Consider the following 19,045-nt stretch of genomic DNA (forward strand, 5'->3'; position numbering starts at 1 on the left):
GACTCGAAATTTTTTGGCTCGATTCAGTTCAATTTGTAAAAAATTCAAATTGAGTTTGATTACAAAAATAGGAATTGTCAACTCAACTAACTTAAATTTTTTTTACTTGACTCGATTAGATCAAATACTTACCTCTAAACTATTGCATGCTTTGAAACATCCGAATAAAGGCACATGAATAATCAAGGTGATTTTATAAAAAATTTAAAGTAAAATTTATTTTATAAAAAATATAAATAAATTAATAAATTTAACTTTCAAAATTTATAATTTTATTAATTTAATTTTAATTTAATAAATTTATCAATAATATATATATTAATAGGCTGAATTTATTTACTTTTTTAGAATTAAGAGTAAAATGATAAAAATATGTAAACGTTAATTTTGTATAAATTAATGTTGGTCTAATACTAACAATACCGTTAGTTTTATGAAAATTTATGTTTAAAACTTAAATGTATTTAGTTATTAATATTTTAAAAAAAAGAATTTTATAATGTTATTTCACTTAATTTTAATGCTAATATTATAATTTTGGGATATTTTAAATGTATTAAATCTTTCACTAAATCGAAGCTTTAAAAATATTTTAATTCAAATTAATAATCTTGAAACTATTCATGTCATTCAACTTTGACAAAAGTCTAGCATCAGAGTATTCAACATGTTGTTCAAAAAGATTAAGACAGTTCGTCATAGAAGAGCCTAGCATTAGAGAGCCTAGCATTAGAGTATTCAACATGTTCTTCAAAAAGAAAATAATTTTGCTGATGCCTTGATTAAGACTGTTCACTAACCTTAAAAGGAAAGTTTTATTAAATATGTTTAATGCATAAAATTTTGAATTTTTAATAAATATTTAATAAATTCACAAGTTAATTTTGAGAAATTGAAAAGTTCGTTTCCGTCATATTTCCAAAACTTATAATGTAATTGTAAATTTTATGGCCAAGTATACTACTATAGGATTCATAAATATTCAAGTGTTTTTCGAACCTCCTCAAGCTGTGTAAAACTTAATTTAGAAAGACATTAGAGGTTTTTGATTTTATGTTGCTATTGTAATCACTTAGTGACTAAAACTTCTATCACACATGTATGAGTGCGAAAACTATAAATTTAGAACATAAACGTATATTTAAAAATAACATGTATTAACTAATGAAATGTAAGGTTTAGAAATAATAATAATAATAACGATACATATGTAATATATACAAAATTAAAATAAAAAATAGTTTAATTTGTGAGTAAAAATTAAAATAAATAAATATATCATATTAAGAATATTAAATGTATTCCAATTATTTATCATGTTATTGTTATTGTTTTATAGCACCTCAAAAAAGAGATCAAACTAGTGAAAAGAAAATTGAATATTATAATTCTATTTTTAAAAATTAAATATCAGTTGACTTGTAAGATGAATGCAATTAATTATATTTTCTATACACAAAATTTGACGAGAAAACATTTTATGTTAAAAGTTTACTTAAGAATTATATATATATATATACATATATATACTCTCTTCTACATTAAATTTTGTTTGAAATTTTTTGAAAATTGATAAGTGAATAAAGGTTGACCATTTATCGCTGCCATTGCCATTTCTAATTAATGCAAAACATGTTATTTAGATTTCCCCTTCGATGTGAAATACACGCATCATTGACTTTGATGATTACATACATACAAAATGATGCAGAAGAAGAAGGAAAGAAAAGGGTGGGTTTCAATTTTCAAGTTCAACCTCAATCTTGATCTTCAAGTTCCTGTTTTGAACCACTAATCTGTCTCCAAAAGAAGCCTAAGCTGCTACCCATTATATTCATAATCACTGCCGACATGGCGCCCGGTAACGCTACCACCGGAGAAGTGAAATGAGTTGTTGCCAATACCACTCCTAATGAAGAATTTTGCATGCCAACCTGAGTGGGAGATTTCATCAAACACATGTAATGCAATATATGAAAAGTTCATAAGGGATTTGGTATAAAACTCGGAGATGCGCACCTCGATTGATATTGCTCGCCGCTCTGCTTCTCGGAATCTACAAATGGCTGCTGATATGTACCTGCAAATGGTGAAGTCGAGTCGTTCCTTATTTCGTTGGAAGTTTGTACCAAGTGTAATAAAAACGAGGAGCAAGTTAGTGATTCTCACCCTACAAAGAAACCGGTAAAATGTAGCAACATCACGGAAAGTATTACGGCACTGAGGTCTCCGGATAATAATGATTGGAGTCGTGAGACTAAAGAGGCATCGGAAGCCAATGATGCATTAACTATTGAGGACTTAAAACGGACGACATTTCCCGAGAAAATGCTGGCAAGGAATCCCAGAAACCAGAAGTTAGAGGGAATAATGAATGGAAGGTAAAAATTAAAACCAGTGAGTATCCAATAGATAAATTTCGATGACCGAATAACCTGCATGCAAGTAGCGATGAAAGTAAAACGGCAAATAAAGGAGCAAATGGTGTAATCATTTTCACCACCAAAGGAAATGTGCTTTGTAGGTAAGAACCGAGCAAAACCGGAGCCACAACCACCTGGAACAAGACATGATCAAATGATAAAACATATGGCAATGGCATACATCTCGACATGTAGAAGATCGCATGAGGCAGAGCCACATCAACCTAGACAAAACATGATCAAACGATAAAACATATGGCAATGGCATACATCTCGACATGTAGAAGATCGCATGAGGCAGAGCCACATCGACCTAGACAAAACATGATCAAATGATAAACATATTGCAATGGCATACGCCTCAACATGTCGAAGATCGTATGAGGCAAAGCATAGAATTGGCTAAACCTGCAGGGTGCTGATGGAAAGTCCAATAGCATCAACAGGAACATATGTTCCTGCTAGAATCACAGTCAAAAGAGGTGTGAGGATCACTGCACCAAGAGTAGTGCAAACCGTCATTACCGTCGATAACGAAACGTCTCCTCGTGCAATAAAGGTCACCTGCAACACTTTTTCAGCAAAAAAAAATGAGGGTAACTTTGCAAAAACGAATCAAATGGGTAAAAATACCATTGAAGCCCGAATACTTGGAGTCAGATTACAGTTCGCCTCTCTACTCATAAAATGGGCAAATTAATCCTCAAAGAGCAAATTGGTCCTTTATGTTAAAATTTCATCCATTTGTAACTGAGATTACTTTGCAATTTTTTGAGTAGAGAGACAAAATACAATCTGACTCAGGGTCTCCATGGTACTTTTACCGAATCAATGTCTATACCAACAAGAAAAAGCATCCTCAAAATGCAAAGTTTATGCAGAAAAAAGGACTTGAAATGCGAAAGGAAACCCTTACCACAGTGGATGCAGCACCACCAGGACAACAACCTAGCAAAATCAAACCAACAGAAAGAGATGGTGAAAGCCCCAAAGTTTTGCTAATAACCATAGCAAAAGTTGGCATAATTGTGTACTGAGCAACACATCCAAATAGAATCTGATCAAAGTAGGTGAAAAAAGAACTGTTCATAGGCAAAAACTCAAGCAAAATCACTTTATAGGCAAGCCCAAATTCAAGCAAAATCAACTCAATTTGAAAATTGAAGAGGTCTTTGGGTGAACAAATTACAACTGAAAATTTCAAATTACAAGTTAAAAAAAAAAAAAAGAACACTCACAGAAAGAGGTCTTTGGGTGAACAAATTGAGCAAGTCCTTGAGTTCTAAAGTGAGACCCATAGCCAACATAATCAACCCAAGCGAGAAGCTATATGAAGAAGGTCCTCTCTCCACGAACCAAGCAAAAGCAGACGGCTTAAAACAAGCCACAATGCCACCAACAGTCACATACAAAGGGTAAAAGCTAGCAGCAGTCGATAACATGTTCTCCCATCTGGGTTTTGCTTGAGTGACCGATAAGTGTTCAGAATTATGACTGAGAGAACTGACTATGGGACGGTAACTGAGTTTTGATGGTGAAGAAACTATGGGTTTTGATGTGTGGGGTTTGAAGGTGAATCTGAGATGGGTTCGTTGTGGTGGTGAAAGGCAGAGTCTGTGGGTTAAAGTGAAGGACATTGTGAAGAAGCTGTGTCAATTTTCTTTGCTTTCACCTTTAATGGAAGCTGAAACCATCAAAGAGAAAGGAAAATCTTGTAGAAGAGATACAGAGACAGGGAAGCCACGGAAGTGACACGCTAAGACATAAAATCTAAGTGGCAGATCTAGGTCAATTATTGTCTCGTGTAACATGTTCAGATTTTCAGAGATTCTGCTCCTGTCGCTTTCCTTCCTTTAAAATTGGTCGAATTCTATTTTTGATCCCTGTACTGTATTTAATTTGAGGATTTAGTTCATCAAATGTTTTAATTTGAGATAATTTGGTCCTTTTATTATTAATATTATGCTTTACTAAAAAACACTGATATTGTACTAACCAAATTTCGTTAGTGAACGAATCACGAGGTTGCGTTGAATTTTTGTTAAAATGATCATTTGTGGAAAATAACTATTTTAATAATCATGTTTTTTTTAAGTAGAAATTTTGTGGTTTTGAATTTTTTAAAAAGGTTAATGTAAATATGGGTATCCTCGAGATAAATGAGTCCCCAATGTCGTGACTTAAATAAATAAAGAGTGACACCTCGATCTCAAGCTTTTGAAGTCGTGATCGACGACACTCGTTGTTTGATAATGTTGTAATGTGATACACATGGTGTTGTGACGAGGAAAGCCAGTGAGTTACATTGCGACTTGGAACCTCCAAAGTCGCGATTCGCGTCAATCCAATAATTTAAAAATCTTCCAATTTGATTTTAATTTAACCTCACGTTAGTGAAATACTTAACATCATGCAAAAATGGGTAAATTGTGTTGTAATTGGTTGTGGCTGCTCCGACAATAAATGTGACATCTTATAACTTGGACCCATTGATTGGGTTAAGTATGAGATGTTACGGTTAAGTAATGCGAAATTAAAACAAAAGGAATAAAACTGTAAGTTAAATATAGTACGACTATAAAGATAAATCATAACTTAAACTTTGTTTTTTTAAAAAAAAATGAAGAAAATTAATGGAATGTATGAGTTGAGTTGATTTTAGATCGGTCAACCAAGACCAAATCAAACCAAATTTTAGTTGGATCATTTCAAGTTTAAGATTGCTTTCAAATTCAATCCATTTTAGGCTCGGTTTTTTTAGCTTTTTTATGATAAAATCAAATAAAGATTTTCAAGCTATCCACCCTATATTAACACATTTAATACTTTTTATTACCTTTTTTTCCTTTCTTAATGGCACCCCAAACTAAATTATACCAAATTAATCCACATTAATAAAAATAAAATACTACTATATATATTAATTAATTACAATTTGCTTGAAACTACAAGAAAGTAAGTATCAAGTTACATATATTTATTGCCAAAACACACACAAACTTACTCTATATATATATACTATTCATTACCAATGCCCACCATCTCAAATAGATAAAAAGGGCTAAACAACCCAACAACCCTAGTTGAGGGAAGGACGACCGGCCTTACAACTATTGGGTGCATGAGGCTCGACAAGTGTGGGGGCATCGGTGCTGCCACTCGCCGACTTCTTCTGTTGAACTTGCTGGTGTCCTTCAGTACCATAGCCCTTTTGCTTATAATCTTCCATATCTTTGTAGTTAACATAAGGGCTGGTGTTTACGGGTAACCCTTGTAACATTTCATTGTTTTGTCCTTGTGGGAAAGCTTGTTGTTCATTGGATTTGGACATGATTATGTCTGATTTTTTGTTGTTATTTTGTTTTAAATTGTGTTTGGAATTATAGTGCGTGGCTTTTTTATGCATGAAGCAAATGAACAATGACCAAGAAAGTTGCAAATTTCAAGCTAAAGTAATAATAGAACAATGCCCATGAAAGTAGCAGATTTTCAAGCTTAGAGTGTGGGGGTAAACAAATGTAGTTCACAGGTTGAAGTCATTTCGGGTTAAGGATATATATAGTAACTTAAAAATTAAATTCAGATATTTTAACATTTGATAGTTACGTTAGATTTTAACTAAATTTAGAGTAATCCGGTTAAATTAGACCTTTACTGGTGTTTTGCTTTTTCCATCCACACGTAAGGATGAATTTAAATTTTTTTATCACGTATTAATTTATAATTTAAAATAATTATAAATTGTTCCATTCTCAAGAAATAAGATCTAGATGCTTGCAAATATTCAAATTCGACTTAAAAAAATTCAAATTAAATTTGGTAATTATCGAATGAGCTTGTGCAACTTAAACTATCAATTGAATCAAGTTTAAACACCATAATACTCTACTCGAATAGCTCACCAGCCTAATCAAACTTTTTATTTTATGAAATTATATTTTGACCTTTATTATATGGAAAAAGTTGTATATAAACTTAAAACACCAACCAGCTTAATCAAATTCGGGTTCAAGTTGCTGGGCAATCTATGCCCAGTTTTGATGGGCTCAAAAAAGCCCAATTAGCAACCACTGTACTGCAAATTATGCGCCGCCACACTTCAAAGTTCAAAACTCTAGTACGTAATCCGACGGCATCTATTAGCGTCATAAAGTTAAATCCTAGCCGCTGAATCCTTATCTTTATACTATAAAAACCTAGCTAAAGAAAGGAAGGTCACTCTTGCCGCTGTCGACCTTCTTTTCATTTTTTTTTTCAATCAATATTTTCTTTCAGCTCTCAAGGTATTAGCTTTCAAGGTTTTTTAGTCTATTTGCTGGTTTTTTTGTTAATTTTTCTGGTTTTTTTAAAAAAAAGAATCTTGGGGTTTGAAAACATATTGATGTAAGCTTCAGTTTCTACTATTGTATGTAAGTTGGATTTTTCCCCATGACTGGAGAAATCAAGGCTGGAGTCTCGATTAGGGCTCTTTTTTTGCCAAAAATCCTAAGAAAAAGGGTATTTTTGGAAAGAAATACCGAAGGAGCCCGAGAATTGGCGTACGTTAAGTTTGAGCCATAGGCCTTTGGTCTTTGCGGGATCCATTTCCATTCAGTTTGCTAGATCTGTTGTTCTTCATATGTTTCAACATCAAGATTCAACTCTTTTTTCTTTCATTTTACACTTATTTTATTGAATTATTTCTAAAAATCGTTTTTAATCATTTTATGATTCTTCAAAATGGATCTGTCATGTTTCAAAATTTCAATAACGATTTTGATTTAGCTTAATCAATACAATTTTAATCAACCTAATTTTGTACTTGTGGCAGATCCATCAATTTGTTTACTTATCAGCTTGAATTTTGCTGTGATCTTTACTTCTTTATAGAGCTAACAATTGGTCAGTTTGGGTTGATTTTGAGAAGGATCAATGTAGATTGAATCAAGTTTTAAAATTTTCATTTATTTTGGGTTTTGCCACTTTGGGGTTTGGATTGTTTTTTATTCGGATTTTGGTTGTTTTTCAGCTTATTTGGATTTAAAGCTCATGTTTTGGTCATTTTGTATTTGAATCAATTCGGGTTTAGGCCTATTAAAATATTCTAACAGCCCATATTACAAGCCCGAATCAGTAAAAAACCCCAATGGCCCGATAGACCCAAGCCGAAACTGTTTTACTAAACGAACCTTTTATTAAAAGCCTGCGGTCGATTTATAAGAAAGGGTTTCGACACATAGTGTTTTCTTATATAGAGAAAGTAGAAGAAGGAAGGGCCCGATATTGGCTTGTGAGTAGCAAGTTTTTTGAATTATCGGCTCCCACCACATTGGGTTGTCCCAGAGACAACTCCAAGCTAAGTCCTTCTTGATGATGGTGAGTAATAACTTTTTCTTCAGCAGTACTGCCACTGCTATAGGCCATTACATTTATGCCAAGGAAGTCTATTTCTCTCCCCACTTCATCCATATAGTAGGAAGAATTATCTTCAACTTGCACTCGGTACAAGGTGAATCTATCACCAACATTGAAGTTGTTATAAATAACAAAGTCTCTCCATAATCTACCTGAGAAAACGGGTTTTTTGTACCCTTTCGTGCGGATAGAGTAAAGAATTGGCCAAAATCTTGTGCCGTGCAAAAAGTGAAATATGAGGGCATGGCCTCCATTGAAAGGTGGCAAGGAACTCTATAACGCCCCCTTTACCCGAGACCGTCGCCAGAGTCGAGCACGAGGCATTACTAAACTTATTTGAGCACTTAAACAAATTCAAACAATTTATATCACACTTTCCAGACAAGCTGTCCAACTGCGTTACAGATGCAAAAAAAATCATATCTCGAGTTACAAAACTCGAAATCTAAATCCGTAAATTTTCCCCAAATCTAGGCTCATATATCTACTTACTAATTTTTTCTAGAATTGTTGGTTGGGCCAATTAGTACAGTTTATTAGTTGAAGTCTCCCCTGTTTCAGGGTTCGGCTGCTCTGACCCCTGTTCACTACGAACCAAATTTCTCCATGTAAAGAATTCAAATAACCAAGACGTTTATTTATATTAAAATAGACTCAATAAGGAATCCATACATATATAGTATGACTCTAATTAATTTTTATAATTTTAATGATTTTTACAAATCAGAACAGGGAGTTCAAAATCACTCTGACCTTGTCTCACAAAAATTCAAATATCTCCTGATATGAAAGCCTTTTGCTTACACCGTTTCTTCTATATGAAACTAGATTCAATAAGATTTAATTTCATATTTTATTCAACCTATAATTATATTTTATGATTTATGGTGAATTTTCAAACTCAGACTACTGCTACTAACCAAAAACTATTTTAGTACAAAATGTTGTTAACTAGTTTATAACATCTTTACTTCATTTCATTTAAACTCTATACATGCCATATAAATCTTCAAACATAAAACAAAAGCTACCGAATTGATCTGGATAGTGTGCTTTGTTGTGTTGATCCGATCTACCCACTTCACTTCAAGTCAATCTACATAAAAATATTAAACACACACAAGTAAGCTTATTGAAGCTTAGTAAGTTCATAGGTTAAAAGTAATGCTTACCAAACATAATATTTCCAAACAATACCAAAACACTTACTAAAGTTTCCTGCGATTCACAACCATTGTTATAATAATTCACATAGTTGAGCTCAACAAGAACAACTACTCAATCTCTTCCATTTGGATCACTTCTCTTTATTTCTTATAATCAAATTAGGAAACGGCTTATTTAAATTGAGTACGCCGTTGCTCAATGCCACGATTCACAACTCAAGATGGTTTTCCTCATTGAAATACCATACCTACATTTTCAACTCGATATGGGAAATGCCATACCTACATTTTTAACTCAAGATGGATTTGATAATACCATACCTACATTTCACATTTCAAGATGGATAATACCATACCTACATTTCACAACTCAAGATGGATGATACCATACCTACATTTCACACTTTGCCATGGAACAACCATGGTCTTATCCGTCAATTCATCACACGCCACGATACTTAACGTATTCAATCCTCGCTTTTCCTAATTTGCATTTCCACATTTATTCTTTCATTAACAAAATCTATACAATCCCACAACAAATTCAGATATAATAACACATTATAAACTTCAATCATTCACAAATAAACATCTAAATTCAACCATATGAACTTACCCGCTAATTTGTAGAAGATATTGAAATTTAGGGACTATTCCGCAACTTTTTCTTTTCCTCGCTCTTCTTGGATTCTTGATGTGATGTAAAAATATGAAAACCAGCTTTCTCCGACCTTCTATGGCGCTTTTGTTGAGAAAATATGAAAAATGTCTAGATTTTTCAATTACATCATTATTTAACTATTAACTTTTATCTATTTCCAATTTTACCCCTTGTTCACATTGTTTTCTTGCTTATTTCATACCCAAACCGTCCAATCATTAACCTTTGGGTCTAATTGCTTTTAAATCCATCTTTTAAATACTTAAGCTATTTACTCACAATTTAACAAATTTTATGCTATTTTCAATTTAATCTTTTTAATTAATTAGCCATCCAAACGTTAAAATTTTCTAACTAAACTTTAATACTAACTCAATGACACTCCATAAATATTTATAAAAATATTTATAGCTCGATTTTCAACTTTGAGGTCTCGATACCTCATTTTTGACCCGCTTGACCTAATAAATTCTTTTAATTCACTAATTTCACCATTTCACAAATTCTTCTAAATTCTTACTTGACTCATAAATATTAAATTACTATCTTGTTCAATCTTATTTGTCAAATTTAGTGATCTCAAATCACCATTTCCGACACCAACGAAAATTAGGCCGTTATAACTCTCCCCTTTAAAAATTTCGTCTTCAAATTTGTTACCGAAAATAGATTTGGATATCGTGATCTCATTGACTCTCTGCTTCCTGTGTTGCCTCCTACATACCATGTCGATGCCATAATACTTTAACCAATGGTACTCTTTTGTTCCGCAATTCCTTAACTTCACGAGCCAAAATCTTCACCGGTTCTTCAATTAGTCATATCCGGTTGAAGCTCAATTTCAAGATGGGAATTACGTGTGAAGGATCCGATCTATACCGCCTTAGCATAGACACATGAAACACATTATGAATCTTCTCAAGTTTCGAGGTAAAGCCAAACGATAAGCCACAGGACCAACCCTTTCCACAATTTCATATGGCCCTATGAATCTCGGACTTAATTTTCCTTTTACCAAATCGTAACACCCTTTTCCATGGTGAAACTTTTAAAAATACTCGATCACCCAACTGATATTCTATGTCTCTTCGCTTTAAATCCGATATGACTTCGACGATCCAAGCGCTTTTAGACTATCTCGAATAATCCAGACTTTCTCTTGGTTTTCGAATCAAATCAACCCCAACTATTTTTATTCACTTAATTCGACCAACACAATGGAGTCTTGCATTTTCTACCATAAAGAGCCTCAAATGGTGTCATTTTATACTAGACTGATAGCTATTGTTGTAAGCAAACTCACCAACAGTAAATACCTTTCCCAACTGTCACCAAACTCGAGTATACAACATCTTAACATATCTTCTAAAATTTGAATCACTCGCTTCGATTGTCCATCTGCTTGAGGATGAAATGTCAGACTAAAATTCAACTGTGCCTAAGGCTTCTTGCAATTTATTCCAAAATCTTGAAGTAAACCCGGATCCCTATTCTGAAATGATAGATATTGAACTCCATGTAGTCTCACAATCTCGACACATACAATTTCGCTAACTTATTAAGTGAAAATCTGCTCGACCGAATAAAGTGTGTCGACTTTGTCAATCTATCAACAATCACCCATATCGAATCTTTCTTTCTGAGTCACAGCAATCCTAACACAAAATCCATTGAAATATGCTCCCACTTCCATTCGGGAATCATAATGGGTTGTAATAAACCCGCTGGCACTTGATGCTCGCTTTAACTTGTCGGCAAATCAAACATTTTGCAATAAATTCAAATTCTCTTTTCATACCAGCCACCAATATGTCTTTTTCAGATCACCATACATTTTTGTACTACTCGGATGAATAGAATACATACTATTATGTGCTTCGAAAGAATATCATTCTTTAAATCGAATTATTGGGAACACAAATCCTATTATGATAGCGCAATATACCTTCATCATCAATATCGAACTCAATCTAAATTATCCCGAACCATTTGCCGCTTTCAAAGACCAATTTTGGATCTTCATTTCGCACTTCGAATTTGTTGAAGAAACATTGGTTTTACCTTCAATTCTACTAATACAACACCTTCTTCATTAAGAGCCAAATGAGCATTCATTGTCAAGTGCAAACAAGGATGACTTTCGACTCAAAGGCATCAAGAACTACATTAGCTTTCCCGGATGATAGTTAATAACCAAATCATAGTCTTTCAAAGAACTCTAACCACCGCCTCTGTCTTAAGTTCAGTTCCTTCTGAGTCATTAAGTATTTCAAACTTTTGTGATCCGTATACATATAACACTTCTCACCATATAAATAGTGTCTCTAAATTTTTAAGGCAAAAACAATTGCAGCTAACTCAATATCATGTGTAGGGTAATTCTTTTCATGTGGTTTTAATTGCCGTGAAGCATAAGCCACCACCTTTATCCAATAACTCTTGCAACTGTGTCTTCAACTCTTTTAACTCAGCTGAAACCATTTCAAAACTGAATAAGTGTGTGTTTATGTACACTTGGTTGAATAAGTATGATTAGTAAGTTTATGTGTAAATAAAGTAGCATAATTGTTATTTTTAAGTTATTGATGTTAATTATATGTTATGCTGAATTTTATTATGAAATGTATGCTTTGTGGTTAATTTCAAATAATATGTAAATTATGTGAGCTACTTGTTAAATATAATTGTTACTGAGTATTGATTTCGGCATTCTACTAAGACGGCAAGGATAAGTGTTCGAGGAAAAGCCCGCTTGAACCTTAGGAATAGATTAGGATACAAGTGACATGTCACTAGGATGGTTGAGCATCCGAACTCGTTGAGTTGAGTCCGAGTTCACTTATGGATGCGAGCGCCCGAACTCGTTGAGTTGAGTCTGAGTTCGTGAGATGTAACTAGGCATCCGAACTCGCTGAGTTGAGTCCGAGTTCACTTATGGATGCGAACGCCCGAGCTCGTTGAGTTGAGTCCGAGCTCACTTATGGGCGGGTTACATGGTAGCTTGGCTACATATGTGGCACTTATGTGCAAGTTATCCATGTATCCGAATTATATTCATGTGTTCAACGGGTAAAGTTCTACTCAAATGGAGGAATACTCAAGATGAAAGGGACGATTGGTAAGTGTTGTGAAATGGATACTTTGAATGTATGTACTTAACCCTCGGGTTGAAAACTCGATATAACAATAATATGGTAAGATGATAAATGAAAAGGTGATATGAATGTCTTGGTGATGATTATGCAAATGATGTTTTATGTTTGCTTATATGGTTATGTTACTTGCTATTTGCATGTGAGCTTACTAAGCATTTATGCTTACTCCTCCTTTTCATTCCTTGTAGTGTTGACAAGCCACTCGAAATCGTAAACGGTTTGAGGCACGCCACACTATCCGTATACCATCTTGGCATAATGGCTTGTATATTTTGAGTATGGCATGTATAGCATTATAAAATGAAAATACAAGGCTGTGAATTCATTAATTAAACAGCTGATTTAATGTTGTTACCTTTCCGAGAATTTGATGTTATTCTTGGAATAGATTGGTTGATTGAACACGATGCCATAGTGAATTGTAGAGAAAAACGGATTGATTTAAAATGTCAGACAGGGGAAATAGTTTCAGCTGAGTTTAGGGATAAAAAGAATGATGTCAGAATTATTTTAGCCTTTACAGCTCGAAAATTAATTCGGAAAGGTAATGAAGCATTTTTAGCTTATATTCTTGATACTCGGGGTTCTGAATTGAAGATGGAACAATTGTCGTTGTTAATGAGTTTATCGATGTGTTTCGAGAAATTACCGGTTTACCCCAGATCGTGAGGTTGAATTCACAATTGATGTAATTCCTGCACACCCAATATCAATAACACCGTATAGAATGGCACCATTGAGTTAAAAGAGTTGAAGACACAGTTGCAAGAGTTATTGGATAAAGGGTTCATCGACCGAGTACATCACCTTGGGCGCACTGTCTTATTTGTGAAAAAGAAAGATGGTTCGTTGCGATTGTGTATTGATTACGTGCAGTTGAATAAGGTAACAATTAAAAATAAATATCCATTACCTCAGATCGATGATTTGTTTGATCAACTGAAAGGTGCCGCAGTTGTTCTCAAAAATAGACCTTAGATCCGGGTATTATCACCGAAGGTTAAAGAGTGTGATGTGCCAAAGATCGCTTTTCGAACTCGGTATGGTCACTACTTAATTTTTGGTAATGCCTTTTGGTTTAACGAATACCCTTGCTGCATTTATGGATTTAATGAATCGAATTTTTCAGTCTTATTTGGATAGATTTGTGGTGGTATTTATTGATTACATATTGGTCTATTCAAAGACAAAATCCGAACATGCACAGCACTTGAGAATTGTACTACGACGTTGAGAGAAAAACGATTATATGCGAAATTTAGTAAATGTGAGTTTTGGCTTCATGAGGTTGGATTTTGGGTCATATTATATCAATCAAGGAATTCGTGTGGATCCAAGTAAAGTTTCAAAGAGTGGTGAATTGGAAAACACCAAGAATGTAAATCAAGTGCGAAGTTTTCTAGGATTAGCAGGATACTATCGCCGCTTTGTAAAGAATTTTTCCATGATTACTTCACCAATGACTCGCTTATTACGTAAGAATGTTGAGTTTATGTGGTCTGATGAATGTCAGCAGAGCTTTGATCAGTTAAAGAAAATGTTAACAGAAGCTCCAGTCTTAACTCAACCAGAATCAGGTATACCGTATGTTGTGTACAGTGATGCATCTTTAAGTGGTTTGGGTTGTGTGTTAATGCAGTCGGGAAAGGTGGTGGCTTATGCTTCACGGCAATTAAAACCACATGAAAAGAATTACCCTACACATGATATTGAGTTAGCTGCAATTGTTTTTGCCTTAAAAATTTGGAGACACTATTTATATGGTGAGAAGTGTTATATGTATACGGATCACAAAAGTTTGAAATACTTAATGACTCAGAAGGAACTGAACTTAAGACAGAGACGGTGGTTAGAGTTGCTGAAAGACTATGATTTGGTTATTGACTATCATCCGTGGAAAGCTAATGTAGTTGCTGATGCACTGAGTCGAAAGTCATCCTTGTTTGCACTTCGGGCAATGAATGCTCATTTGGCTCTTAATGAAGAAGGTGTTGTATTAGTAGAATTGAAGGTAAAACCAATGTTTCTTCAACAAATTCAAGTGCAGAATGAAGATCCAAAATTGGTCTTTGAAACGGCAAATGGTTCGGATAATTTAGATTCGAGTTCAAGATTGATGATGAAGGTATATTGCGCTATCATAATAGGATTTGTGTTCCCAATAATTCGATTTAAAGAATGATATTCTTTCAAGCACATAATAGTATGTATTCTATTCATCCGGTAGCACAAAATGTATGGTGATCTCGAAAAGACATATTGGTGGCTCGGTATGAAAAGAGAAATTTCGAATTTATTGCAAAATGTTTGATTTGCCAGCAAGTTAAAGTAGAGCATCAAGTGCCAACGGGTTTATTACAACCCATTATGATTCCTGAATGGAAGTGGGAGCATATTTCAATGGATTTTGTGTTAGGATTGCCTGTGACTCCGAGAAAGAAAGATTCGATATGGGTGATTGTTGATAGATTGACAAAGTCAGCACACTTTATTCCAGTGTAATGATTTTTCACTTAATAAGTTAGCGTAATTGTATGTGTCGAGATTGTGAGACTACATGGAGTTCCAATATCTATCATTTCGCATCGGATCCGAGGTTTACTTCAAGATTTTGGAATAAATTGCAAGAAGCCTTAGGCACCGATTGAATTTTAGTACAAGATTTCATCCTCAAACAGATGGACAATGAGCGAGTGATTCAAATTTTAGAAGATATGTTAAGATGTTGTATACCGAGTTTGGTGACAGTTGGGAAAGGTATTTACCGCTATGAGTTTGCTTACAACAATAGCTATCGGCCTAGTATAAAATGACACCATTTGAGGCTCTTTATGGTAGAAAATGCAAGACTCCATTGTGTTGGTCCGAATTGAGTGAATCAAAATAGTTGGGGTTGATTTGATTCGAGAAACCAAGAGAAAGTCCGGATTATTCGAGATAGTCTAAAAGTCGCCCAGATCGTCGAAGTCATATGCGGATTTAAAACGAAGAGACATAGAATATGCAAGTGGGTGATCGAGTATTTTTAAAAGTTTCACCATGGAAAAGGGTGTTATGATTTGGTAAAAAGGAAAATTAAGTCCGAGATTCATAGGCCATATGAAATTGTGGAAAGAGTTGGTCCTGTGGCTTATCGCTTGGCTTTACCTCCGAACTTGAGAAGATTCATAATGTGTTTCATGTGTCTATGCTAAGGCAAGATAGGTCGATCCTTCACACGTAATTCCCCCATCGAAATTGAGCTTCAACCAGATATGACTTATTCGGAAGAACCCAAGAAGATTTTGGCTCGTGAAGTTAAGGAATTGCGGAACAAAAGAGTACCATTGGTTAAAGTATTATGGCATCGACATGGTATGTAGGAGGCAACCTGGGAAACAGAGGAGTCAATGAGATCACAAGATCCAAATCTATTTTCAGTAACAAATTTCGAGGACGAAATTTTTAAAGGGGAGAGTTGTAACGGCCTAATTTTCATTGGTGTCGGAAATGGTGATTTGAGATCACTAAATTCGACAAATAAGATTGAACAAGATAGTAATTTAATATTTATGAGTCAAGTAAGAATTTAGAAGAATTTGTGAAATGGTGAAATTAGTGAATTAAAAGAATTTATTAGGTCAAACGGGTCAAAAATGAGGTATCGAGAACTCAAAGTTGAAAATCGAGCTATAAATATTTTTATAAATATTTATGGAGTGTCATTGAGTTAGTATTAAAGTTTCGTTAGAAAATTTTAACGCTTGACGGCTAATTAATTAAAAAGGATTAAATTGAAAATAGCACAAAATTTGTTAAATTGTGTGTAAATAGCTTAAGTATTTAAAAAGATGGATTTAAATAGCAATTAGACCCAAAGGTTAATGACGGTTTGGGTATGAAATAAGCAAGAAAACAATGTGAACAAGGGCAAAATTGGAAATAGATAAAAGTTAATAGTTAAATAATGATGTAATTGAAAAATCTAGACATTTTCATATTTTCTCACCAAAACGCTATAGAAGGTCTGGAGAAAGCTGGTTTTTCATATTTTTACATCATATCAAGAATCCAAAGAAGAACGAGGAAAAGAAAAAGTTGCGGAGTAGTCCCTAAATTTCAATATCTTCTACAAATTAGCCGGGTAAGTTCATATGGTTGAATTTAGATGTTTATTTGTGAATGATTGAAGTTTATAATGTGTTATTATATACGAATTTGTTGTGGGATTGTATAGATTTTGTTAATGAAAGAATAAATGTGGAAATGCAAATTAGGAAAAACGCAGGATTGAGTACGTTCGTATCGTGACGTGTGATGAATTGACGGATAAGACCACGGTTGTTCCATGGCAAAGTGTGAAATGTAGGTATGGTATCATCCATACTGAGTTGTGAAATGTAGGTATGGTATTATCCATCTTGAGTGTGAAATGTAGGTATGGTATTATCAAATCCATACTTGAGTTAAAAATGTAGGTATGGCATTTCCCATACCGAAGTTGAAAAATGTAGGTATGGTATTTCAATGAGGAAAACCATACTGAGTTGTGAATCGTGGCATTGAGCAACGACGTACTCAATTTCGTAAGCCGTTTCCTAATTTGATTATAAGAAATAAAGAGAAGTGATCCAAATGGAAGAGATTGAGTAGTTGTTATGTTGAGCTCAACTATGTGAATTATTATAACAATGGTTGTGAATCGCAGAAACTTTAGTAAGTGTTTTGGTATTGTTTGGAAATATTATGTTTGGTAAGCATTACTCTTAACCTATGAACTTACTAAGCTTCAATAAGCTTACTTGTGTGTGTTTAATATTTTTATGTAGATTGACTTGAAGTGAAGTGGGTAGATCGGATCAACACAACAAAGCACACTATCCAGATCAATTCTGGTAGCTTTTGTTTTATGTTTGAAGATTTATATGGCATGTATAGAGTTTAAATGAAATGAAGTAAAGATGTTATAAACTAGTTAACAACATTTTGTACTAAAATAGTTTTTGGTTAGTAGCAGTAGTCTAAGTTTGAAAATTCACCATAAATCATAAAAATATAATTATAGGTTGAATAAAATATGAAATTAAATCTTATTGAATCTAGTTTCACATAGAAGAAACGTGTAAGCAAAAGGCTTTCATATCAGGAGATATTTGAATTTTTTGAGACAAGGTCAGAGTGATTTTGAACTCCCTGTTCTGATTTGTAAAAATCACTAAAATTATAAAAATTAATTAGGAGTCATACTATATATGTATGGATTCCTTATTGAGTCTATTTTAATAGAAATAAACGTCTTGGTTATTTGAATTCTTTACATGGAGAAATTTGGTTCGTAGTGAACAGGGTCAGAGCAATGAACCCTGAAACAGGGAGACTTCAACTAATAAACTGTACTAATTGGCCCAACCAACAATTCTAGAAAAAATTAGTAAGTAGATATATGAGCCTAGATTTGGGGAAAATTTACGGATTTAGATTTCGAGTTTTGTAACTCGAGATATGATTTTTTTTGCATCTGTAACGCAGTTGGACAGCTTGTCTGGAAAGTGTGATATAAATTTTTCAGTCTTATTTTTAATAGAAACAAATTCAAACAATTTATATCACACTTTCCAGACAAGCTGTCCAACTGTGTCATAGTTGCTAAATAATTCATATCTCGAGTTATAAAACTTGAAATCCAAATCCGTAAATTTTCTCTGAATTTATACTCATATATCTACTTACAAATTTTTTTCTAGAATTTTTGGTCAAGCCAATTAGTACAGTTTATTATTTAAAATCTCCCCTGTTTCAGGGTTTGACTACTCTGACCTTTGTGTATTACAAATCAGATATCTCTCTGTACATAGCTTCAATGACTATGCTGTTTGTCTCTAATAAAACTAAACTCAATAAGGAATCTGTACATATAAAGTATGACTTCTAATTATCTTTGTAAAATTTATGGTGAATTTCCAAAGTCAGAACAGGGGATCCAGAAATTGCTCTGGCCCTGTTTCACAAAAATTTAAACATCTCATAAAATATAGCTCATATACCTGTTTTGCTTCTTCCATATGAAAATAGACTCATCGAAATTGATTCCATAATTTATTCATTATTTAATTCCATTTCTACTATTTTTAGTGATTTTTCAAAGTCAAACTACTGCTACTTACCGAAAACTATTTTAGTACAAATATTGTTAACTAGTTTATAACATCTTTACTTCAATTCATTCAAACTCTATACATGCCATATAAATCTTCAAACATAAAACAA

The 19,045-nt window shown here is 33.5% G+C and overlaps 1 protein-coding gene and 1 long non-coding RNA gene across 2 annotated transcripts; one reads left to right on the plus strand and one right to left on the minus strand.

The window, feature by feature from the left end:
• Window positions 1-1,613: 1,613 nt before the first annotated feature.
• LOC108465506 (probable sodium/metabolite cotransporter BASS1, chloroplastic) lies at window positions 1,614-4,239 on the minus strand. Its single transcript, XM_017765836.2, has 7 exons — window positions 3,662-4,239; window positions 3,340-3,480; window positions 2,832-2,987; window positions 2,436-2,557; window positions 2,170-2,331; window positions 2,020-2,080; window positions 1,614-1,934 (listed from the first exon to the last, which is right to left on the minus strand). The coding sequence occupies exons 1-7, from the start codon at window positions 4,058-4,060 to the stop codon at window positions 1,758-1,760; spliced, it is 1,218 nt and encodes a 405-aa protein (XP_017621325.1). The 5' UTR covers window positions 4,061-4,239; the 3' UTR covers window positions 1,614-1,757.
• A 12,555-nt stretch (window positions 4,240-16,794) lies between these two features.
• On the plus strand, window positions 16,795-17,760 carry LOC128291735 (uncharacterized). The gene is made up of 2 exons (XR_008281556.1): window positions 16,795-16,922; window positions 17,608-17,760. It is a non-coding gene; the product is annotated as an uncharacterized LOC128291735 (long non-coding RNA).
• Window positions 17,761-19,045: the final 1,285 nt, after the last annotated feature.

Source organism: Gossypium arboreum, chromosome 4 (genome assembly GCF_025698485.1).
Source record: "Gossypium arboreum isolate Shixiya-1 chromosome 4, ASM2569848v2, whole genome shotgun sequence".
Lineage (NCBI taxonomy): Eukaryota > Viridiplantae > Streptophyta > Magnoliopsida > Malvales > Malvaceae > Gossypium > Gossypium arboreum.

What these genes read in the sequence shown, in the direction of transcription:
- LOC108465506 (XM_017765836.2), bottom strand. Translation starts at nt 4,060, where the DNA reads ATGTCCTTCACTTTAACCCACAGACTCTGCCTTTCACCACCACAACGA. An exon ending in TCATCGCTACTTGCATGCAG is followed by an intron (nt 2,332 to 2,435) that starts GTTATTCGGTCA and finishes ATTCCTTGCCAG; the next exon opens with CATTTTCTCGGGAAATGTCG. An exon ending in TTTACCGGTTTCTTTGTAGG is followed by an intron (nt 2,081 to 2,169) that starts GTGAGAATCACT and finishes CACCATTTGCAG; the next exon opens with GTACATATCAGCAGCCATTT.